Here is a 26006-nt window from a genome sequence, read left to right as displayed (position 1 = left end):
TTGACAAAATTCTTTCACCGTGAGTGGCAGCAATGTCCAGTCTACCAAATTCTCAGTTTTCATGCCTGTGGAGTTTATTATATGGACGTGGTGACAGTGTAAAGACAGCATGCTCTTCTGATTTTCAAAGGAACTTTCTGAGCTATTTTAACATTGGAGTCTATGGAGGAGTTGGAGGGAGGAGGCTGCGCATTGGTGACATTTATGACACAACCATAACACCTAGTACAATAACAAACACATTGGATGAAAGAGGACAGCGATGGCTACGTTTTGAGGGTAAAATCATACCTGTAGAGCAAACGCTGCGGACACAACAGCAGTTTTAAGAAAAGATTTTACGATTAATTTCCCCCCTCCTCTCACTCTAGCAGTTGAGCTGTCTCACTCTAGCGGCAACATTCCGTCCCATACACACCCATTATAAACTCTGAAACGGCTGGAAAAAAAAAAGCATGAAACTTAAACTGGAACTGAAGAAAAAGTATAATAGATATTGAAAAGATAAATACAAGTTGAATAGTTGAATGTCTTGTCTTCATTTTAAAGTTTGAATGGTGGCTCTACGTCAATGTATGTGGAAGTAGATACAGTTTAAAGAGGAGTAAGTTGAAGGAGAATTTGAAGGGTCTCCCCATTGAAATACATGGGAAATTTTTGCAAAGAAAAGCATCTGGACTTCTTTAAAGAAGTCCAGACGCTTTTCTTTGCAAGCTCCTTTGACTACAATGGCCTGGATGACTGAGAACCTTCACAGACATGGGAAATTTTTGTTGAAAAAAGTTGAATAATTTTAAAAATATAAATGTTATAAATGACAAAAATACAAGCAGTCATGTCCAAAAGAAGAGGAATCTAACGGTGTTTGAATGGTTTTTCTAAGTAGTTTTGAAGGAGAGAGTACAAAAACCGTACGGAATATATAAAATAGAATAAAGATTACAACAACAATACTGCTTTTCAAGCATTCACACTAACAATGTAAAAGAACCCAATATGTTCCTGATAAGAGTGTGGTGTTATTAAAAAGCCCTCCAGTAGAGCAAGTGCAGACATCCATCCAGATATCTATTAAAAAAGAATTTCACTTATTCAGTCCAAGAATAACAAACTGTATCCACACAAAAGATAACGTAAGAAAACAAGAAAAATAGAAAAGAATGCATTTTATTGTCACTATGCACATGTATAATTAGTTTAAGATCAACAGCAACTCCTACCCAGTACACACATGTAAAAAAGATAGGGTAAGGTATCAGCCACTATCTGCTATATCATCAACTATAAAATATTGGCTTTCTTGATAGATTTTGATTGAAAATGTGAAAAACTGCTACATTGATATTTGGCAATCAACTCAGTAAAGCACTTTACATAATAAGACATCAAAGTGCTTGGAAGTACTGATGAAGTTTAAATATTTGAAAAGTCAAACCAATATGAAATAGAGCAACAATGATTTTTAATTGAAGATGATACTGACAGTATACACTATGCATTGATTATGTTTCATTTTATTAAAAAAAAACTTGTTGAAGTGCTGACTCCTCAAAAAAAACAATGTTCGAAAGGCTATTCTGCTGGGATGATGCAGCATCTCTGTGCATTTCTCAATAGTTGCAGAGCATCTTACTGAACGTAAAGAGCCTTGAAAATTCTGCCTGACAAATCATTACAATGAACATCAGATTACTACCATCTGTTACTGACAATCAAATGCATTTACAATTATTTCCTGTTATTATGAGCATAATAATAGTGGTTTCCGGCAGTGTTTTGAGAGTGAGAAGAAATTAATTATTTTCAGCGATGTGACTGACACAAAGGCCAAGCACCTGAATTACGCTCAATATAAAATTCCACAACCATCCATCCATCCATCCATCTTCATCCGCTTTATCCGGGGCCGGGTCGCGGGGGCAGCAGCCTAAGCAAAGAGGCCCAGACCTCCCTCTCCCCAGCCACCTCCTCCAGCTCATCCGGGGGAACACCAAGGCGTTCCCAGGCCAGCCGAGAGATATAATCTCTCCAGCGTGTCCTGGGTCTGCCCCGGGGCCTCCTCCCGGTGGGACATGCCTGGAACACCTCACCCAGGAGGCGCCCAGGGGGCATCCTTACCAGATGCCCAAACCACCTCAGCTGGCTCCTTTCGATGTGGAGAAGCAGCGGCTCTACTCTGAGCCCCTCCCGGATGGCCGAACTTCTCACCCTATCTCTAAGGGAGATGCCAGCCACCCTTCGGAGGAAGCTCATTTCCGCCGCTTGTATCCGCGATCTCGTCCTTTCGGTCACTACCCACAGCTCGTGGCCATAGGTGAGGGTAGGGACGTAGATCGACCGGTAAATTGAGAGCTTCGCTTTTACACTCAGCTCCCTCTTCACCACGACGGACCGGTGCAGCGTCTGCATTACTGCAGCTGCAGCCCCAATCCGTCTGTCGATCTCCGGCTCCCTTCCTCCCGCAGGCCCACCACCCGCTGGAGGCGCCATAGGGGTCAGGTGCATTGTGTGCCGGGTGGCGGCCAGGAGCGGAGGCCCTGGCGGACTGACCCCCGGCTGCCAAGACTGGCAATAGGGACAAATTCCACAACCTCCTACTAATAAATGTTCACATTGCTGTAAGATGCATATAACATTTAAGAGTGTTTGAATATACAAATTCAAGCAAAAGCAACAGGTAGCAGTTGAAGTGTATATTTTGTTTCATGCATGGTGAAGCCTTGCAGTGTTTTTTTTTTTATTACCTACAGAAGTTCTACACCTCCGTCTTTGTAGAGACAGTGTATAGTCAGGAACACCAACATCTGCAGCTGCTTGACCTTCATAGCAACTATGTCTTTTTCTAAATCAGTGGAGCTCATCTTTTTAGATATGCAGTCTGGCATTTCCATTTTCCATTTTATCCAAGTCATTTCACATGTATAAACTAACAACAATTACCATAATAATCCCCACTGCATAAATTACTGACAGAAAATGTTATATTGAGTATGTGGAGAGAAAATGATTTTTAAAAGATGCAGGAGAAAGTGCAAAGAACCAACAAAACATCTAATGCTAATCCCCATTTCTATCAAATGCATAGCTAGGGCCCAGGCCTGAAACTGTTAAGATAGAGCACTACAAAAGAACATCAACATTTAGCTAATAATATCTCTGGAAGACAAAGTAAATTTAAAGTTTATAAATTTGCATGCATCTTGTTTTCCTTCATTTTGGTCCCAGGGGAGATATGTTTTTTAATCGCTTTGTGCCAATGCCTGACGGAGCTTTAATTGGGTGCAGTCTTTTTTTTGTCTTACAATGTCATGGTTCAGTTGTGCTGGCAATAACAGTTAGAATCCAAGCATGAATGCAGCACTGAGAAGTTTTAGAGGCCATCTATTGGGAAGGGATGCTGGAACAGGAAAGCAGGCAGAAATGGCAGGAAAGCATTGTATAATATATATATATATATATTGGCAAGAAGAGAGAGCGAGTAGTCACCTGTTTATTGTGCGGAAATGCTGACAAAATAAGATGACTGTGGAGAAATGTGAAATTTGATGAGCACAGAGGAGAAAACAAGAGCAGGGTGACTAGCAGAAAGGTAAGGGTCATTTAAATGATGAGAGAGCTCACATAATTGATGGTAGTTTTAATCTTGAGCATTTTTGTTTGTCTTGGCCAATGTAGGTACACGGCACACGCTTCGTAACTCATTTCATGTGATGCTAGTCAACCAAAGCCTTCATTCAGAATACAAATTTTAGGAATTTATTTTATTTATATAGCTCCAAATCACAACAACAGTGGTCTCAAGGTGCTTTATATTGTAAGGTAATACATACAGAGGAAAACCCAGCAATCATTTGACCTCCTATGAGCAAACACTTTGGCAACAGTGGGAAGGAAAAACTCCCTTTAAACAGGAAGAAACCTCTGGCAGAACCAGGAATAGGGAGGGGCGGCCATCTGGTTGGGGAGAGAGAAGGAAGACAGGGAAGTGCTTCCACAGTGAGATTAGATGCAAAATCAGGTTTAAAGCTGAGATGGTCTACATGTGAAATGTAGGAAAGGAAAAACTTAAACTATGCCTTTTTATTATAAACATTGATTTGAAGTCTTTTTCAAAAGCTGTATTTTATTTTTGACTGCTGATCTTAAATTCTCTTAAATGAAAATAGAACATTTTTTACTTTTTTTTTTTTATTATTAAAGTACCATCCACTTCATTTGTTAAAATTAATTCAACATTGTTGGAATACTGCTGAATAGTACTTTGTCTTATATGATAGCCAGTTTTCGAATATTCAGTATATAGTTGGGCTACTTTCAAATATACTGCATTGAATTATGATGCAACTTTCTGAAAATTTGGACTTTTATTTGAGGAAATTTACTCTAACTGGACTTCTTAAATTTGATCTAGACAGAGACCGCAGATGAAGGCGAGGAGAAATTTAGTTCTTCACAAAAGTCCCCCAGTGGAATTGAAGTTTTTATCCCTTCAGTGCCCCATGATAGCCAATGTATGTTATGGTCCACCTGCATAAACATTAGAAATTAAACATTAGGCCCCAAGATTATACAGACAATAATTATTTGTTTTAATATCGCAGAAGAGGAATAAGAAAGTATTAACTTACTTCCTAATACAGGAGAGAGCCGCTAATGCTGCCAAGCACCATCTAGCACAGTAACATAATTTGCTTAGGGTACATAAAGCCTTTCCCTAAATTAATTCTCTGAAATTCAATGCTGCTAACTCAATCACAAAATTGTACCCAGTATAATGGAGAGGCTGCAGGAGTGGAGACACCTGCTAAGTTCTCCTACACAGTTGATACACGATGTAGTATTAAGAGTGCAGGGAATCCTGCATTCTGGTTACAGGAACATAAGGGCAAAGGATGGACGTTGAACTTGATTTCTTGAATAACTTAAATTTCAAGACAAGGTCTGAAATGTCAATTAGCAATATATTTCAATATTGTTAACATTTATCCATATATTCTGTGCAACTTTTGATCCTAAATCAAATCATCTAGTACTCATTGTAAATAAAGCTTACATAATGTAAACATCACCAGTACGAGTGAGTACATACATTTTGCACAAAAGCTTTGTGAGATAATTACAGCAATCAAATAGTCGGGATATACAATAAATTAAATAAGCCCGAAGCTTCAGAAGATAGGATGAACAAAGCACTCAAACAGCCCTATATTACTTGATAAGTACAAGTAAACATAGACACAGAAATTAAAAGGCTCTGATATGCAATAAAGACACATTTTCAAAAATGATGGGTTGATTTTCACATTATTTCACCTGTGTTTTGCATACATGTGAAAGACATCATATTAATGGCTTTGCTCCCACCCCATCCTGTTTTCATAGTTATTAAATCCAAAATGCCAACAGGTATCTGTTCTTAGTTCTGGCATTGGCTTCAGTAGACACAGATCAAACTGATTCAACTGATGCTGGTTCACTAGAATTGGATGGACCTCATTCTGTGATGAATCAAAAGTGCAAAAGTGTCCAGACAAACTGGGTTAAAGCTTCAGAAAATCAACAGAAAATGGACTACATAAAGAAAACAGATGTCTATTTTTTATGGTTTATTACTGGATCATTCAAATGGAGCCCAGCCCTATTACAGGCCCTGTTATCTAAAAACTGCGCCCAAAGCTTTTTGTTGGTTCATCATGCTAAGTCAACTTTGCTTCTCTCCATGAATCTATCCCTTGATAATTACACTGGTGAGGGTTCATAAAACAAATTATAGAGATGGAGTGTCACATTACATCAGCCTTTTAGTCCACAGTCAGTGGCTGAGATTAGTGTACAGGTTAGATTTACTACATAGGATATGTGCGCGTTGCTGTCCATGTGTGTCAGCTATTTATAGTCAGAGATGACATCTACGCATTTCATTTCTGGCTACACTTATTAAAATTGAGTAAAGAAAAAATGTATTGATTTGAAGTAAAGATGCAAAATTAAATGGAGTGCATGAGAGGCAATTAGCCAAGTGCTTGGTTTGCAATTTATGTAATCTGTCTGGGTATGTTGACCTTGATCACTAAGATAAATTAAACCGATAAAGGAGAAAAAAAAAACAATTACTTCTCGTTACACTGAAATGCATCTGTCCCTGTCTCTTCTGTCACCATTTGCCTGTCTTTCCTATCAGTAGTTCCTGTTCTATTGCCATCTTCCCTCTTTTGAGTGCATCTGGCATGTGTGTCTGAGAGACAGGGAGAAGGAAAGGAGGAGAGGAGGCATAGTCCAGACATCTCTCAGTGAGGGGCAGAGGCTGGACCACACAGATAAGCCTTTCTTCCTACCACCAGCAAATAGAGAGGGCTTTGTAGGAAAAGGATAAGCATCCAATTGATTTCAGGTTTGAAAATGGAAAGCGCACTCCATAATAACTAAATCTGAGAGAGCAAGAATGGTGACCACAACAACACATAAGAATTTTTTGACCATCAACAATGAAATGCTTCTTTTACATGATCTGTACTGACAGTGCAGCTTTTAGTATGACTATATTTTGCTCTCTTACCATCACATTATCTCTCAGAGGATGTCACCACAAAAGTACATATGGAGATGTCACTGATTTTATTTAATCCACAATATACTGGATAAACAGCAGAAATCTAATAGGAGAAAGCTTTGCAAATTCTGCAAGAGATAACACATGAGATGTCAGATTCATTTGGTTCCAAGGCTAGTCCATTTCCCTTGGGTGGGCAGGTTCTCTCTTTTCAGTGGGTTTAAAAAATGTAATCAGGACAAAAGGGAAATCATCTAGTTTTGTCAACACATGAGCAGAAATGCAACTGGAAAATATTCAATTCAGAGTGCCATCTATAAAGATCAAAAACAAGTCATGTTATTTCCTTAAATGAATAAGTCCAGTTACTTTTTAAGCTTTAGGCTTAAAAGGTCATATGTAGTGAGATTTAAAAAAAAGAGTAAAAGAATGGAAAAGACACTTGAATTTAAGAGCTAAGTGTACACTATATTTTGAATTTTCACCTACTTTGTCACAAGACAGCCCTCTTCTTGTGGATAACTAAAGTATATCCAAGCCATTTTACAATGTGTTTGTGATATGTGTAACTTTAGTGTTTTAAAGCTTAGCTGCAGTAACAAATGGAAGTTGCTTTTGAAATTAGGTATCGGTACCATAAAAAATGTATTTAATCACAAATTGGCATGCTGTCATAAATTAGAATAAATGTTGTGTTTGGGAATTCTAGGATGGTCCAAAGGCCAAGACATGCCAACATTAAACATTTTTCACAAATATTTCATCTACTGGTATCAAACTCAGAGTATGGTATTTAGTGTACAGTGTAAGCTTACAGACGTTGCCGTATAAAAAATAGCCAGTGATGCTGAAATAAGCAAAAATGCACTTACTTTATCAATACAGGCTTCCAGTACACACATGATCTGATCAAGTAATGATAGTGGGTGTGCCAGTCTGGACTGGTTGGTGCTTTCAATGCTTTATCATATAAGGAATGGAAGCTTTCAGTTGGTGTAGATGACATAAAAGATGTAGACTCTATCCCAGATGTTGCAAACTTCTTAAGCTTATGTGTAATTTCCCAAAGGACAATTTGTATTCACTCATCTGGCCTTATTCCTGGGCTTTCAGGCTAGTCTATTCTACACTTCCAGCTCTTCACTATTGAATGTGATTCTGTTATCATCACCCTGACCCAATCTTTTGTTGCCCACCTTCTGTGAACCAATCAGCCACTGCTCTGCATGCTTTAAATCTCAGTGCTTTTCTTCATTCGTGCAACTCACTGCTTCCACCTCATCTTGGCCAGTTGTCCAAGTCTCCACCTGCTTCGCCTCTACCACCAGCGTCTATACTGGGAGGGGGGCTAATCTTTACTTCCACAAATTATGATGAGGCTCTCAAACAGTCTCGACTTAATAAAATAACTTCAGTAAAGGTTACCAGATTATTTCACAGGCTTTCACCTCTATAAAAATGAGAGTTTTAGTAGCTGGGTGCATGTTTTCCTACCAGGACATCCCAGCAAATTCACCCCAATGTCAGACCATGCAAGGCTTAGAACAACTGACTACTTATCTCAGACTACAGTTATGAGTTAAATGTTTATGATAATGACAGCACAATCACAAAAAGACTGTAGAAAAAGACTAAGTAGGCATAGCCTTTTTTTACGGTGGCCCCTAGAGACAAAGCACTTGCAAACTCCAAAACACTTGCAAACTCCAAAACACTTGCAAACTCCAAAACACTTGCAAACTCCAAAACGCATGCAAACTCCAAAACACTTACAAAATCCAAAACACTTACAAACCCCAAAACACAACGGAAGTGCTCCAGGACGCTAGGGGCAGTGTTGAGCTTTTGTTACCTAGTAACTACACAAGCCAGGAAGTACCCGGCTTGTGTACCAAAGGCTGCTCGAAATGCAGCCCTCAAATGAGACCACGGGACTGTAACAAAATGATTGTTGGGCTTCATTTCTGTACAGTCATTTTAGGATTAGTTAGTAAATAACAATTAGCTAATGTTTTTCATGAGACTAAAATCATCTCACTGTTTTGGAGTTTGCATGTGTTTTGGATTTTGCATGTGTTTTTAATTTTCTGGCAAAAATAAAACACAGCACATCAGGACAAACGCCTCATACCGAATAATTTGGACTTCTTTTGAAGCTTGGGCACCTTGTAATTATTGAGTCAAACTCCTCATATTAAATGAAATGTGAAACCATCAATCTGACAGAAAAACCTGCCTGAAACTGGGTTATACAACAGGACAATGATCCCAAGTACACCAGCAAATTTGTAGCATAATGGGTCAAAAAATAAAGAATCAAAGTGTTGCAATGGTTCAGTCAAAGTCCAGACCTTAGTCCAACTGAGTTGCTGCATCAAGATGTTGAGAGAGCTTTCCATAAACAAATATTTGCAAACTTTAATAACTTAAAGTAATGTTGTAATGAAGAGTTTGCCAAAATTCCTTGATAATGGTTTTAGAGACTGATAAAGACATTCATAAAATTATTTCTTAATGTTACTGCTGCTAAAGATGATTCTACAACAACTAACCACAACCATTCTACTTTTTCAAAGGACTTCGCTGTTCAGCATGTTTTCTGAATCTCCGAAACTGTTCCTCTTATTGTCATTTTCAGTGTATGGAGCAATTTTCAATAAACTGTTACTAGGCAACTAAGGCAAAAAAGGCTTCATCTTAATAAAAAAAACATGTCAATATTTTAAAGAAATACGTGTAAAATAATGTTGGTGTTGGCCTTTTTTAGTGTACATGCTGGTGTCTGAGGAAATGTTCTCCGAGGACAACTTGCTTACATTACATACTGAATTTTTGATTGTGACAACTGGCAACAACATTTTCATCTACTTACTAGCGAGAGCTACACTGCATGAAAGACATGGGAAAAAGTCATCTAAATGACCTTAGGGCTGTACATGACAGGTGAGGTGATTAGAGAGGATGAAGCCAATGCTCTAATCAGTATTTTGTTCCCCTACTTCTCATGTCTACCACTTTGCTACAGCATAGGAAGCTATAATTGACTCTACCTTTTACTTTGAATTCCCTAGTTTCTCCTCTGCAGGAGATATGCACTTAGCAACTGGACAGTAACACCGGGGTAACCACAGTTTCAAAGACTGGTTGTTAATATAATTGACTATGATGCAATTACGCAGCATGCTCCAAAATCATGATTAAAGTGAAATACTTGAAAAATAAATAAATAAAAAATTAAAGATCCCCTCTGGACATGCTTATTAATACAATTATCAAATCAGCTTTTAGGTCATGTTCACATTGACATATATACAGTGGGGCAAAAAAGTATTTAGTCAGCCACCGATTGTGCAAGTTCCCCCACTTAAAATGATGACAGAGGTCAGTAATTTGCACCAGAGGTACACTTCAACTGTGAGAGACAGAATGTGAAAAAAAAATCCATGAATTCACATGGTAGGATTTGTAAAGAATTTATTCGTAAATCAGGGTGGAAAATAAGTATTTGGTCAATAACAAAAATACAACTCAATACTTTGTAACATAACCTTTGTTGGCAATAACAGAGGTCAAACGTTTACTATAGGTCTTTACCAGGTTTGCACACACAGTAGCTGGTATTTTGGCCCATTCCTCCATGCAGATCTTCTCAAGAGCAGTGATGTTTTGGGGCTGTCGCCGAGCAACACGGACTTTCAACTCCCGCCACAGATTTTCTATGGGGTTGAGGTCTGGAGACTGGCTAGGCCACTCCAGGACTTTCAAATGCTTCTTACGGAGCCACTCCTTTGTTGACCGGGCGGTGTGTTTTGGATCATTGTCACGTTGGAAGACCCAGCCTCGTTTCATCTTCAAAGTTCTCACTGATGGAAGGAGGTTTTGGCTCAAAATCTCACGATACTTGGCCCCATTCATTCTGTCCTTAACACGGATCAGTCGTCCTGTCCCCTTGGCAGAAAAACAGCCCCATAGCATGATGTTTCCACCCCCATGCTTCACAGTAGGTATGGTGTTCTTGGGATGCAACTCAGTATTCTTCTTCCTCCAAACACGACGAGTTGAGTTTATACCAAAAAGTTCTACTTTGGTTTCATCTGACCACATGACATTCTCCCAATCCTCTGCTGTATCATCCATGTGCTCTCTGGCAAACTTCAGACGGGCCTGGACATGCACTGGCTTCAGCAGCGGAACACGTCTGGCACTGCGGGATTTGATTCCCTGCCGTTGTAGTGTGTTACTGATGGTGACCTTTGTTACTTTGGTCCCAGCTCTCTGCAGGTCATTCACCAGGTCCCCCCGTGTGGTTCTGGGATCTTTGCTCACCGTTCTCATGATCATTTTGACCCCACGGGATGAGATCTTGCGTGGAGCCCCAGATCGAGGGAGATTATCAGTGGTCTTGTATGTCTTCCATTTTCTGATGATTGCTCCCAAAGTTGATTTTTTCACACCAAGCTGCTTGCCTATTGTAGATTCACTCTTCCCAGTCTGGTGCAGGTCTACAATTATTTTCCTGGTGTCCTTCGAAAGCTCTTTGGTCTTGGCCATGGCGGAGTTTGGAGTCTGACTGGTTGAGGCTGTGGACAGGTGTCTTTTATACAGATGATGAGGTCAAACAGGTGCCATTCATACAGGTAACGAGTGGGGGACAGAAAAGCTTCTTACAGAAGACGTTACAGGTCTGTGAGAGCCAGGGATTTTCCTTGTTTGAGGTGACCAAATACTTATTTTCCACCCTGATTTACGAATAAATTCTTTACAAATCCTACCATGTGAATTCATGGATTTTTTTTTCACATTCTGTCTCTCACAGTTGAAGTGTACCTCTGGTGCAAATTACTGACCTCTGTCATCATTTTAAGTGGGGGAACTTGCACAATCAGTGGCTGACTAAATACTTTTTTGCCCCACTGTAATTGGCTTTATTTTGTATATGAGATTGTGGAGTTACTGATCTCATAAGATTTTCATATTTAAAGAGTTGGGTGAAAATGGATGGAGGGATTAATAACAGCAATTATAGGTTTTAATTGTGTCAGACAAGCACAAAAGTCAGTTAAATAATACATTTGGCATCAGCAGGAAGAATCTAGACCGGCGGTTGCAGTGTAATGCTATGGGCAATGTTTTCATCACACTACAAACTTTATTACCAATCAGTCACTGTTTGATGACCTGATTTAGAATTGCTTTAAGCAACTCTTAATATCTTCTATATTTGCTATTTTCAGCACGAGAATGACCACACCACAAAGGTTATCTCAAACTGATGTAATGGAGAGAATAATGATTGCAATGTTCACCAGATCTGAAGTAAATCCATCAGAAATTTGTACCTGAAATGTGTAGCTGTGGAAACTTTGAGGGCCACAAACCAGACGCCACATTTTAAAGCAATGCAAAAGCAAACAGAAGCCTCACTCAGCATTAGTAAAGTGTTCTTTTCAAAACACTTGGTGATTACAAAGTAAATAACAACTAGTTTAGTACATAATACATAAAAGTGATTTTGGAGACATCTATAAAACGCAAAAAATGCATTTAAATATATTTTTTTAAAGGACCAGGATGTAGGTTGTAAAACTTGCTCCCACCCGACACCTTGACAGCTGTATCTCTACCGACATGCAAAGTGCTGCTAAAAACATTGTCTGTATTAGTTAAGCTAGAGGTAACAGATTGAAAAGAAAGAATTTTATTGCTGCTTATGTATTCTGGTTTAAATGATCCATTATAGACATCACTTGCTGTAATAAATGGGGGGGGGAATCACAAATAAAGTGCTGATCTTGTCCACTTAAATGGATTAGTCACATGGCCCTGATACTAACTTCATCTGTAACTCTTTTGACCTTCTTCTTGCTTTTGGCACTACAAATCTCTCAGAGCCAAGATGTGTTTCGAATGTCGCCTGCTCATTGCTATACTGTGCTCTGAACTGATTTCAGTCATTTATATGCTATATGCCTGGCAAAGAGTGTATCAGCCTTAGAAGCCAGCAACTACAATTGTCATTTAAACATATTTACTTCCTTAGGTTAAGCAACAAAGCTAAATGTCAAAAGAATTTCATATAGCCATCAGATGTTTTGGCTTGCCCTGTCCTCTCAATCTGAGTGATATCAAGAACTATTCATTTATTATTCTGACTAGAACATCTAGTCTAAAAATTAGCACATATGTATTATTCACAGGCTTTTTCCTTACTGACTACATAAATAGATGTGACTCACAGTCATTTCACTAATACATGAAGTAAGTTTTCTGGTCACCCCGGGCGTAAATGAGTAAACTGAAAACTGTATACAAAGATGACGCTGTGTGAGAACACTAATGAGTCATTAGCTTAATCTATAAATTGGCAACAAGCAACAAAAATGCACAGACAGCAGCGCTTCTCAAAAATAATGTGTTCTTCAATACATTTTAATTAACATGGCTAAGATGCAGCAGTGAGAGAGCAGTAATGTCATAATGGCTGAAAATTTCAGTGAACAGAAGAAAAGCATGAATGGAGTGGTGGGTAAATCAGGCCAACTTAAGCTACCTCTCTGAGTCTACACTAGACATCTGTCTTGCCATTACACTTGAATGTGTGCAGCTTTCCAGTGACAAAGACTTAAAGTTCTGTGCTGCATTCATGGAACCCTTTTGTAGGCTGCATATGGCAGTAACAATGAAGAATCACTGTGCATTTGGCTGGCATTTTTTTTACCTTGTGTCTGACCTCAGTATGCATAGATGCATTTCTCACAAAAATAAAGGAACACTTTATAAACACATCAGATCTCAATGGGATAAAATCATCTATATCTATACTGATAAGGACTGTGTAATGTGTTCGGAACAAAAGGATGATTCAGCTGTCCATGGGCCTGGCTGTGATTGGCGCGTGGATATACAGCTCTGGAGTAACTGGTTCAAGCTGGGGGACCCGCCCATTAAATGAAGGCTGGAGCGCCGCGAAAGGTTCTCGCGTTTCTCCCAATGTCCAAGCAGTACCCCGTGACAGCTGCTGGCTGCGGTTTCTCTGCAACAGTTGAGGAAGTGGAGTGGGTAGAGGTGAGCTGCCGTTCCTTTTGATCACCTGTTTTCTCCTGTTTTTGAGTAAGTTTAGGAGGTCAGACACCGTCTTTATTTTTGGCTCTGGTTTTGGGAAGGTTAAGTATGTGGGAATCAATTTAGATTCTTCTGTTTATTATTTTGGCCTTGGCTCACCCCGAAGTGTTAACATTCACGTTTTGTTGTTCCTCTTTTTATCACATTGTGACGAGTTGGGACGAGTGCTTCACTCATGTTATGACCTGGCCCCTAGACGGGTTGTAAGACTGTTAAAAGGGAGTTTTTCCTTCCCAATGCTGATAAGGGGTCATATGATTGTTGGGTTTTTCTCTGTATGAGGCAACTGTTGATGTGATTTGGTGCTGTATAAATAAAATTGAATTGAAAATTAAAATTAGAGAGGACTGAACTCAAAGACACCTCCTCAAATCAAAGTTTAAAAAAGTCAGGCCAGGGATTGTCATGCACCAGCAGGAACCCAGGCCCCACTGCACCAGTGTAGTCTTACAATGAGTCATAGGATTTCATCCCAATTTCTAATGGCAGTCAGAGTGCCATTGCCTAGCCTTTAGAGGTCTGTCTGTCAATTGATATGCCTCCTCAGACCATCACTGACCAACTACGAAACCGTTCATCCTAAATGATGTTACAGGCAGCATAACAGACCTTTTCATGTCTGTCATATGGACTCAGATGTGAAAAGCTCTCATACGTGAAAAGCACAATTAGGCTCTACAGTGCCAGGCAGTGAACACAGCGGTCATTCGAGGATGTTGGGCCCTCAAGACACATTCATGAAGTCTGTTTCTGATTGTTTGGTCAGAGACACTCACACCAGTGGGCTGCTGGATGTCATTTTGTAGTTCTGCAGTGCTCATCCTGTTTCTCGTTGCACAAAGGAGTAGATACCAGTCCTGCTGTTAGTCCTGTCCAGCTTTCATAGAGCAATTGCCTATCTCCTAGAATCTCTTCCATGCTCTTGAGACTGTGCTGGGAGACACAGCAAACCATCTGGCAATAGCATGAATTGATGTGCCGTCTTGGAGGAATAGGACAACCTTTGAAACCTCTGTAGGGACCAGAAAAACTGAAAACCCTCTCTTGCACTCTTGCCAATTTTATTGATATCAAAACAGCCTCTCTACTACTTATCTGACCACATTAATCCCAGAGGTCTAACAGACTTGATTCTATACTGTGATTAAAAAGTGTTCCTCTAATATTTCTGAGTGGTGTATATAGCATTTATATACATATAGTTAGTTTAAAGGGCAACTGTGGCTTTTCCGCATGCATTTTTCTGTACGTATGAATGGCTGGATGATCAGAAGAGACAGGTTTCACACAAGACACCTACCAAGCATTTTGCATCAAAGTCACACTACTATATAAGGTGTAACGGATAAGTTCAGAGAGTTGGGCTGTAAAAATCAGAATCCACACTGGAATTGAATTTGGCAGGTTTTCCATTGAAGATAACCTTTGATGTATCTTCAGGATACTTTTAGCGCCGCTGCTGTTTTTAGATCAGTCCCTTGAAGCAGTGATATGACCACTTAGACTTGTTCATCTATGATTTCAAAAGGACCCAAATTTCACGTGAAGGATCATAGCTGGTGACAAGAACTAGATCTCTGGCTATGACAGAGCAGTTTTAAACAGTTTTTGGTCCAAGAGTCCACAGTTTCCAAGCCTAAAGGTAGCACATTAACCTCCTAGGACCTGGCGTCCACATATGTGGACATCACATTTTGGGTTATTTAGACCACAATACTCAATCTTGCTCTACAAGGGCCTGATATCCACTTACGAGGACATTATACTGCAACTGTTCTATTGAAATTGTAAATGAATATCTCATATGTGGCTCTCATTTTTCTTAGAAACAAAAATTAGGTAAAAAAAAAAAAAAAATATCGGGTAGTTCTTTGTTTTTACATTCATCAGGTCCCAATATGCCCAAATATCACAGAGAAATTAAAAATGCATGCCAAGGAAGAATTCGGGTCTTAGGAGGTTAAGTATGGATTTTTGCTACTTCTTTTCAAAAAATTAAAAACATAATTTGAAGGACTGCCATTTTAGCACAGTGAAAGAGAGCCAGTGCATATCACTGAAGAGCAAGCGCAAGCAGACAGAATGCGACCAATCAATCTAAAGATATCAGCCAGACTTAGACCAGCTAGTCATGCACAAGAAGAGGATACTGACGGCTCAGCTATGGCTTTGGATATTTCTGAGAAATTGGATAATTCTCTTGTTATAAGCTCTAAACTTATATAATCTTCTCTCTATAACCTTAGTCAAGTAATAATATTGCAGGTTTCTAGATCAGTGTAGTTTGTGAAAACTGTATAGATACTCCCTTGAATACTATTTACAGTAGCAATCTATAAAAAACAACAACTAATCTCTGGTGAAAGTTAGTGTGGTTTTCCAATCAAAGGTTCCATAATTATATTTTTTCTAACAGATGATTAGACTTTAGTGTCATTTTCTTGTATTAATATCATTCTAATATAATTTCTCTAATGGGAACTTGTATGAGAACTTCAGTCTATCAGCTAAACTCATTAAGACAAAAGTAAAACTAAAAAGCAACAAAACATGATTAAATAGCAGAAAGCGCTGAAGAACATGCATGTATGAATGTAAAACTTCAAAGGCAGACTGTCTCAGAATGTAGGTCAGAAATCACATCAGATAAAATAAAAGATTAAGATTTTTTTTTAAACCAGGCCAATTACATTCCTGTGTCACATTTCACATAGCTCCACACCAGCAGAGAGTAAAAAGGAGAGACTTAGGTATAGGTATGATGTTGAGATCAAGTTCCATCATACTTTTTCTTGTCTCTGTATCAGTTTTTATCAAAACCAATCACAGGAGTATCTATAAAACACAAATAAATCACTTAATTTAAACACACATGTAACATGCTCTACAACAAATAAATGTACCAGAAATTTCATCTCTTGTCTTACCTGATCCCACGGACAGACGATCCCTCCAGAAAACATAAAAAGGTAACCCATGGCGACCAAACAAGCCCAGATGACCAGGGAGAAAACACGTAAAAGCTTCTTGAAGACAGACTCAATGCAGACAAGCACAAATACAGCCAGGAATATGGCCAGTGCCGTGGGTACAGTGATTACAAAGGCCACATGGTCCGCAATGTTCTGGAAAAGGACAGAGCAAAAAAAAATTGAGCATCAGAAAGGAAAAGTGAGACATGTAGATGGACATTTTAAGAGGGAAGGGAATTTATCAGACGACTGAAGAATAATCAGAGTAAGATACCCTTTCCTACAAATTCAAAGGGCAGATTTCTCGAGAGGACACAAAACAACCTTTGTAATAAAAAGCCATTTCCCTGTCTCTTTCTGCTTTAATATTCTAAAAATAGAGTAACCGAGGCAGATGTGTGCATGCAAATGTACACACCTGCCATAAAAACTAACTAGGGACTGTGGATATAAATGAACACTTACATACAAATATGTGAGCCTAAAGAAAACACTGTATCACAGCTCCTGGTAAACCGAATTTAACCAATCTCCATATTTACAATTTTGTTTGCATAAGACTGAGAAAAAACAAACCAAACCAAACAAAATGCTAATAACCAAAAAAAGGAAAAGGAGTAAAACTAAGTGCCCCCAAAGGATAAATCACAAGTTCACAAGTTTCTATGAAGTCCGGTGGGAACTAAGTGCACCCCATGATTCAGTGAATTGCAGAACCACCTTTGGCAGCAAAAACTTACAGTAATAATTTTCTGTAAAGCTTTATCAGAATTTTGGTTCACTCTTCCTTACAACAATGATTTAGTTCATTGAGGTTTTGGAGGCATTTGTTTATTCACAGCTCTCTGCAGCAATTCCGTTGAATTGAGCTCTATACTTTGACTCAGCCATTGCAACACCTCAATTCTTTTCTTTTTCAGCCATTCTGTTATAGATTTGCTGCAGTGCATGTCACGGGGTGGAAATGGACAAGTTAACTGGGTTTTTCATCTTGCATGAGTGCTGTGTTTTACTATTTTTAATATTGTACAGTGTTCTTGTATTATTGCATGTTTTTGATTGTATTTCTTGTTGACTTGTCATGGAGAGACTCCCTGATTACTAACTTGGCAAACCTGGGAGGTTACAGAGGCCCAATAAGAGGGCCTTGCAGGTCAGGAGAAGGAGAGCAGCAGAGATGGCGAAGTAGTGGGCGGCAGCGGCAACTGAGGAGGTCGCAGGTCGGAGGACATTCTCGAGAGAAGCTTAACTGGTGACAGCAATAGGGTTGGAGGTGCTGGCGAGTGGGCTGCAGAGGGGCAACTGGGAATATTCTGGGCGATCGTGGCTCAAGAGTTGGGAGTTCGCCTTGTAATCGGAAGGTTGCCGGTTCGAGCCCCGGCTCCGACAGTCTCTGTTGTTGTGTCCTTGGGCAAGACACTTCACCCATTGCCTGGTGGTGGTCAGACGGCCTGGTGGTGCCAGTGTCCGGCAGCCTCGCCTCTGTCAGTGCCAGGGCAAGCTATATTGTAGCCCCAGGGCAGCTGTGGCTACAATGTAGCTTGCCATCACCAGTGTGTGAATGTGTGTGTGAATGGGTGGATGACTGGATGTGTAAAGCACTTTGGGGTCCTTAGGGACTAGTAAAAGCGCTATATAAATACAGGACATTTACCATTTACCATTTACCATTCTGCAGCGGTGTGGGAGATTCGCAGCTGCGGGACGGGCAGAAGTATGCCGGATGTCGGTGAGGGGCGAGACACCTGACACATGCTTGGGCCTAGGATAGCAGCGGGCAGAGTTTGGAGCTCTGCCCTCGCGGGGTAAGTCTCACCCAACTAATGATTAAACGGCATGCGATCATTAAAAGAAGAGTGACCGCCGTTTTCCTCCTGTCCCTCAGCGACGGCCGGTGAGACCCGGTGGAGATAGGACAATGGGAGGACGCTGCTGTCTCCGCTATTTTAACGGACCATTTATTGAGACTTTTAGTTTTAGTGGAATTTTTATAGTAACATTTTATATTGCTCTTTTATTCTATTTTAATAATTGTTGTCCCTGGCCAGGGTATTTTACCGTTTATGTGCAAAATAAATGATATTTTTAAAATTTCCTATTGTTTCTGGCTCCAATACTGCTATTCCCGTTTAAGAAGGGTTCCCCTTTTTAAAGTAGAACCTGTATTAAACCGTCCTTGGTGACATGCATAGGATCATTGTCCTTTTGCAGTCCCTTCTGGTCAAGCATTAGCCATTGCACAGATGGCATCACATTTCACTCCAAAATGCTTTGCTATAAAGAGGTGTTCATGACTAACTGAATGAGTGGAACCTGTCCAGGTCTTGGGGCTGCAAACAAGTCCAAATCATCAGCCCTCCACCACCGTGCTTGGCAGCTGGTGAAGTATTTGTGCTGGAATGCTGTGTTTGGTTTTCACCAGAAATAACTTCTTCAATCAATAAATCTTGTGGTTTGTTCAGAGGCACTTTTGCTATCCTAAGCTGTGCTACTAGAGAAAGAAGAGGCTTTTTTGGGACTCTTACAAATAAGCCGTACTTGTTCAGTCTTTTTTTTATGCACTTTAACATTTAACATGCAAACTGAGCCTGTAGAGGCTGAGATGTCGCTCTTGAAAATTTTGGTAGTTTGTTTGAGTATTGCACAGTCTGACTTTGGGATGTATTTTCTGGGACATTAACTTCTGGGAAGATTGTGGCAATGCACACCAATTACCAAAACTTTATAGAGGTGGTCATGAGGAGGAAAACAGTACATTTGACTAGCAGCGCCTGACTACTATGTACTTTCATGATTCCTATGGAAGCAGTAAGGGTCTACTTTGTTTTTTCACAGGACTGTGTTATTATATTATAGATAATACGCTGTTCAATAACAATACATGTATCCATGTCCTGTCATATCCTCTTCTCAGTGTGCAGAATAAATTAGAGTGACAGGATGTTACACGGTCCAAAACAAAAACAGATACAAAAGTCGTTAATCAGTAATTAGCTGAAGTATTCATTATAGGCATGTTTAATTTCTTAAATACACTTTGATATGCAAGTTCTGATAAAATATTCAAGAGCTTCTCCAAGGTGGAGATAAGAGTATAGGATGTTAAAGTGAGACACGAGCTGCCAGGCTTTGCCAGGCTTCACCCCATCAGTGGTTTCACAGTGGTATGATGGGGGATGGAAAAGGGTCAGGACAGGGACATGGAGGCTGACACATCAGCCATATCATATCATATTTTCCTTTGGAGGAAATGAAATCTGTAAAAAATTTTCAACATTTGAGATAAATCAATCAGTTCTATGAATAACTGTTTTCAATGCTGGTTCAGTATATATTAATTTAAAAACAGACGTGATTCACAGACGTGATGATATTAAGAGAGCCTCATAAAATAGCTTCCACATCCATGGACACGATTGTCACGTTTAAAAATTAAAAATATCCACTATACAAAGCAAAACATAATCCAGACTGACAGCAACAATTAAGACTGATTAAATTCTCATTTCAACTAGTGCGTAAAAAACAATAGTCATGAATATAGTTAATTTAAAAGGCATTAATGTGTACTTCTCATTCACTGCAGTGTAATTACTAAAACGATTTTTATTCTTTCAATCAACTCTTTCAAAAGTGACCTGTAATTCTGCTAGCTTAACAATGTTTCTCTTTGCATTTATCATTTTTCTAGTTCTCCTTCTCCTTATTTAGCCCCCCCACCCCCACCTATCCTCTGTCTTTTTCTCGTGCGCAGTCAATGCACTGGGACATGAGAGGATGTGTGTGGCTGCAGAAAGCCACATAGAGTTTGTCTCGCCCAGAGCAGAGCTCCAAAACAGCACAGGATTTAGGTCAGCCAGCTAGGAGGATGGAGGGATGATGGGATATGAATAAAAAGAGAGACAGAAATATGAGGAGGTGATAGATGGCATGAGAATGAGATGATGGAGAAAAAGAAATAGCAATCAGAAAATTCATGCATATCCAGCACAGGGATAGAGGAAAAATATATATATAAATAAATACATAAAAATAAAAAACAGAAGGCAGAAGATGTTGAAACAGATAGTCTGAGCAATGGGCAGGAAAAGATTTATTCACTGCGTACCAACAAAAACATTAAAAAGATATTTGTTAATGTTTTTGTTTATAATTTTATTTAATAGAACTGTTTTCCTAAAACTACAGTTTCAAAAGACTCTTGGTTGGTTCTGGTTTATGCTTCTTGCTTTATGTTAATTATTAATGGTTTTAGGCGCTTTTACCTTGGGGTTAAAAATACTTCTATACTTTGATCTAGTTAAACATTTGTGTTAAATAATAAGTTCAAGATGAAGTTATCCTTCAGGCTGAGGCTAAGGTATCAAATCTTAAGAATGACCAACTACCTTAATATCTCTCCATTTGGAAACCCATAACATCACTATTACAAGAGAGTGTATCCATGATATTTATAATCTAGTTTGGAAAACTTGTATCATGATTTGTTTCAATAGTGGTTAGAAATTCAAACTAGAAATTTATTATTCTAAAATTATTCTTGATTTGATAAAAGAAAGAGGGCACTATTTAACTGCTGACTCCCAGTACTAGTGACAAAGCAATGACCTGCACGACCTTTCTGAAGTTCAGACATAATTTCGAAGCATATATTTAACTGAATACAGTACAACTATAATATATCGAATGTTGTTTTTGAATTTGATGCCAGCAGCGTGTTTTAAAAACCTGAGACAGAGCCTTATTTCCCCACAGTGCTGCATCACCTCTTGTTTTAACAGCACCTTGCTAAGTGTTTGGGTACTGAGGGGACCAAATGCTGTTATGAAAGCAAAATACTCCCATATTATTGCTTGATATTTGCCATTCTTTTCATTGCATAATGGTATGAGTGTTTTCAATACAAGCTGCACTGTAGACAGTATAGTTTAGCACCAGTTCGCCTACTACACAATCATGCTGATGGAAAATGAAATGCTGTTTTTCTTGCTGAAATAAGCAAGATGTTCTCCAAAAATTACTAAATGAGCAGTAATGCTACCAAGACTGCATCAAGGACACTGACCTTTGAACTTTGACCTGAGAACAAGCCAGACGGTCTTCATTCTCTATAACATAGAGAAAGAGCCATCCATGGTTTTTTAAATTTCAGATAACACACCAACCAACCATAGGAAACTGCTTATTGTAGTCATCTGTACGTCATAGTGCTGTTCAGACCTTTTGTTTGCAAGTATATTATACCCCTTTGGAATTATTGTACCATTAAATTAATGTAAAGCAGTTTCTCACAGAGTAGTAAATCCCTATCTTTATTTCTGAATGACTTTTGCACGGTTTTTAAACAAGTATTTTGTAGCAGTTCTCATTTTCAAACACAATGTGCTGCCTATTTTAGTAATAAACCCGACTTATATTCACTAGATAAATGCTTCGATATGTTTTTTTATATTTTATTGTGCTTTTTTTTGCTTTTAACTATACTGGAGTACAGTAAAAGTTGACAAACGAGTGACTGTGTTTCTGCTGTAACTCTAGTACAGTAGGAAAAGCAGTATGAGCACAGGTCTTTTTAATAACGTGAAGGCAGAGCCATTATCATCCCATCAGAGCTGGTTGAACCTTTACACCGTGCTGCAGTGTCAGCCAGTCTTAGTTGATAGTGCTGAATCTTGGTAATCTGCTAATGTTATTGTTTCAGTAATTAGGTATGAGCCTCCACTGAAAGCTACCCCCTGGTTTCAATCTGGTCCTATAAAATAGTGGACCAGGTTGAAACCAGGTTCAACACCTGAACTATAAAATAGTGATGATATGTGAACTGCACAATATCTACATGCTTCAATATCTGATATTAAAAAAAATGTCTTGAATAAAAACTAATTTTTGAAATAAAAAAGATAATTTTTGTCATTTTAGGACACACATTCACCTCATCCCACCCCATGGATACCACAAATATTATAATATGCAACAATTAAAAATGTATGTAACATTATTAAAACATTCTTATCTAAAAATGTGAAAGTTTTCAGATTATGATATGCTCGCTCGTAAGATTTCAGCCTTTTTGATGTGTCATTTGTTACCTAATCAGGCATTTATGATTTTGTTTTGTTCTAACTGATTGTCCATGCAAGGAACTGCAACAGCTGACTTTCCAACCACATGTTAGTGAGCTCATCAGGTTACTATGCAAGATTTTCTAAATATTATGTGATGTGTGCTCTGTGAGCCAGTGCTTTCTATGCAATACTGTGTCTTTGTATGTTTTAGACTGATCACTTCAAAACAACAGACACAGCAGAGACAGTAGGAGAGAAACACTTTTCTAGATTCGGCCAATGTCTAAAGAGTTCTCGTTTTCTTAGATATATAACAGTATGAAGTAGTGAAGTAGGAAGCTAATGAAGGACAGTCAAAAATGGAAGCAGAGCCAATGACCATAAGCACTTATATGGTGCTATTTTGCTTTTTTCATTTTATGAATTTTCAGATTTTTCCGGAAAACATACTCCATCAAAATAGTGAAAAAAGGAAACAGATCTTTCTGCAGCTATGAGCTCTTAAATAACTAAGACCTTTGCATCCCCTCTCACCTTTATCTCACCCTTCTCCTCACATTAGTTTTGCAATAAAGACATGATGTGACAACCTAAGCATGTATGTACAAACAAACTGTGTGTAGTCAGTTTCGGTGACCCCATTTGCATGAATACTTATAGGATGTACACTATACATTATATAATATATACAGTATACAGTATGTGGCTTGCATCCACTTCAATAAATGCAACTGTTTAATATTCATTTCCTACACATACACAAGTCTGCATGTGTGTGTTTGTTTCTGTGTGTTTTGAATGAGCAGCTTACCAGTCCTGAAGCAAAGAACACAGTCAGCAGAGCCAGGCAGGCACCCATCACTATGAGGAGCAAAAACACAATCAGAGGATGCTGCTGGCTCATACAGTAGTATGATTCATACAGCCAGTCTGGGGACTTGTTTCTCTTCACTTCACCACCACCTCCTCTTCTGTTTACTTCAGACTCCCCTGTCCGGTCAAGGAGATACCGCTTTCTCCTTATAGCCTCCTGCCACATGGATCTTGGAGCTGAGAGGGAGGAAAAAGAGGAGGTGGTCACTGCTGAGGTATGAGTAGTTTCCACCACAGATGAGGAGCAGTTGCTCTTTTCTGTTCTTCTGCTGTTGTTGTTCCTGTTGAGGACCCTGAAGTGAGAGCTCCTAAGCTCCAGCTTAGTCTTCGAGTCCTTCTCCACCTCCCCTCTCAAGTCTTTCAGGCGGGGACGGCTGAAAGCTGAGGCTGAGTCTGAGTCAGAGGCAGTGTGCGCTGGCCGGAGTGGTGGCAAAAACGCACCAAGGGTAGAGCGCAACATCCTCCTCTTTCTCCTCCTGCCAACATGTTGGGGTGGAAAATGAAGAGAAGTGCAGGCAGTGAGTGCTCTTTAGAGTGAGAGAGAGAAAAGTGGGAGGGAAGTGGAGGGAAAGAGGAGGGAGAGAGGGCTAAGGGGGAGGGGAGAAAGAAAAAGAAGGTGCAGCAGCAGGGAAAAGTCAGCAAGTGAATGAAAGAGTAGAAAAATGAAAAGAGCGGAGAAACTGACATTTATGGAGAATGCATTATGTGGTATTATTTGTAATAACATGTGTTTGAGCAGAGTCCTAGAGCTCTAAACCAGATGATTATGATTTTCAGAGCAGCGATAAACCATATCATTAAATCAATTCTTTTCAGTTATCCCCTTTGCCTCTCTTACTTAATAAATAGCCAAGCAAATAACACATTTGTCAAAACATGCATATTTGCATTTTTTTCCCCAGCTGCAGATTACACAACTGAACCTCAGTTGAGGCTAAAAAAGTATCCAAATAAATTTGTTATCAATGTATAGTAGGACGTTACGAGTATGAGCAATCATGTGCCTGCCCAGAAAAACTGAAAACTGGCACACTTGTACATACATGGCATCTCCTCAAATCCTGTGTGTGTACTCCTGCAATGATGCACATGCACAAATGCCAACACACACAACCCCGTTCAGCTATCTTAGTGAGGACCCTCATTGACACAATGGTTTCCCTAACCCTGACCCTAAACCTAACCATAACCTAATTGTAACCCTGACACTAAAACCACATTTTGAGCCTCAAAAATGCCTTTAAATGCCTTCAAAAACGTGAGGACCGGGTTGTGTGTCCTTACAAGTGACTGCTGGTTCTCACAAGTATAGTAGAATGCAGATTTTGGTCCTCACAAAGATAGCTAGACAGGAACACACACACACACACACACACGCACACACACGCACGCACACACACACACACGGGGCAACCAAAAGGTGGTGCTGGCCAAACCACTGTCATTACAAAGATGAGTAAATCATGACAGGTTCCTCTAATCCCCTAAAACCTGAACAACCTCATTTGTGGGCTGAGTTTGCACAGCAAAACGACATATTACTGCAAAAACAATAATAAACAACAAATATATAATTTCAATATTAAAACTACAAATATACCCTATGTAATGTTGAAGGGTTTAGCATGTGACTGTAACATTTTTCAACTGCAAAACAGAAAATAATGAAAACATTTGGTCTTGGAGATGAAATGGGTGATGTGATTTAAAATTATTTGGATTTGATTGAGGAGCCCTAAAATAAATTATCATTACTAAAGAATTATATGTGAGCTACTCGTAAAGTTTTCCAATATCAACAATTTAACATTTATGTTTGAAGAGAGTTCAGCTCACATTTTTATCAACTCTGGGACTGCCTGACCAAATGGAGACTGCTAAGTCGTACTGATGATATATTTTTATTTTACAAAGCTCAGCTCCAACTGGAACCCCCCACCCCCACCCCCCACCCCCCCCACACACACAAAGTATCAAAGCTGTCTTCTCTGTGTCTGCATTATATTGTTAAAAAAAAGGATTTGACTGTTTGTATCATTGCTGAACAACCTGCATGCCACATAATCTTTAAACAGTAGGCTAACCTGTTAAATATGGAAGTTGGTGGAACATCTTAAGGCTTGAAGCTTTGAGTGTGAACACATCAGAACTGGCAAATTTCAGTTTATCTGATTCAACAGTTTAAGAATTTCAGGCACATCCAGGCACGGCTTTGAGGGCCACAGTATCTGCCAGCCGCAACAGCTATAGCAGACCCATGCGAAACCTCATTTGTCATCAATACAGAAAATCTGAATAGTTCTTGCACTGTAGCTCCATGTTTGGATATCACCTAAACATAACAATAAATCAGTTATTAATTGATGATTTAATATGCTGCAAATGAAAGCTTTTTTCCTGCTTCCTTAGAAATAATTTAGTTTA

The 26006-nt window shown here is 39.2% G+C and overlaps 1 protein-coding gene across 3 annotated transcripts in view; it reads right to left on the bottom strand.

Annotated features, from left to right (window-relative positions):
• The window catches only part of adcy2a (adenylate cyclase 2a), a 67215-nt gene that overhangs the window by 37287 nt on the left and 3922 nt on the right, over positions 1–26006 (bottom strand). Inside the window, exons 1-3 of one of the 3 annotated variants that reach the window (XM_006804391.3) lie at positions 23667–24075; positions 23521–23570; positions 16600–16797 (exon numbers count right to left, since the gene is read on the bottom strand). In XM_006804391.3, the coding sequence (XP_006804454.1) occupies positions 16600–16797; positions 23521–23570; positions 23667–24042 (624 nt within the window). In that variant the 5' untranslated portion in view covers positions 24043–24075. Of the gene's footprint in view, positions 1–16599; positions 16798–23520; positions 24076–26006 lie in introns of those variants that run through there. The other 2 variants (XM_035913687.2, XM_006804390.3) reach the window with 2 other exon arrangements.

Source organism: Neolamprologus brichardi, chromosome 11, assembly GCF_056152115.1.
Source record: "Neolamprologus brichardi isolate AB-2024 chromosome 11, ASM5615211v1, whole genome shotgun sequence".
Classification (NCBI taxonomy): Eukaryota; Metazoa; Chordata; class Actinopteri; order Cichliformes; family Cichlidae; genus Neolamprologus; species Neolamprologus brichardi.
This window is presented reverse-complemented; position numbering and strand designations above follow the sequence as displayed.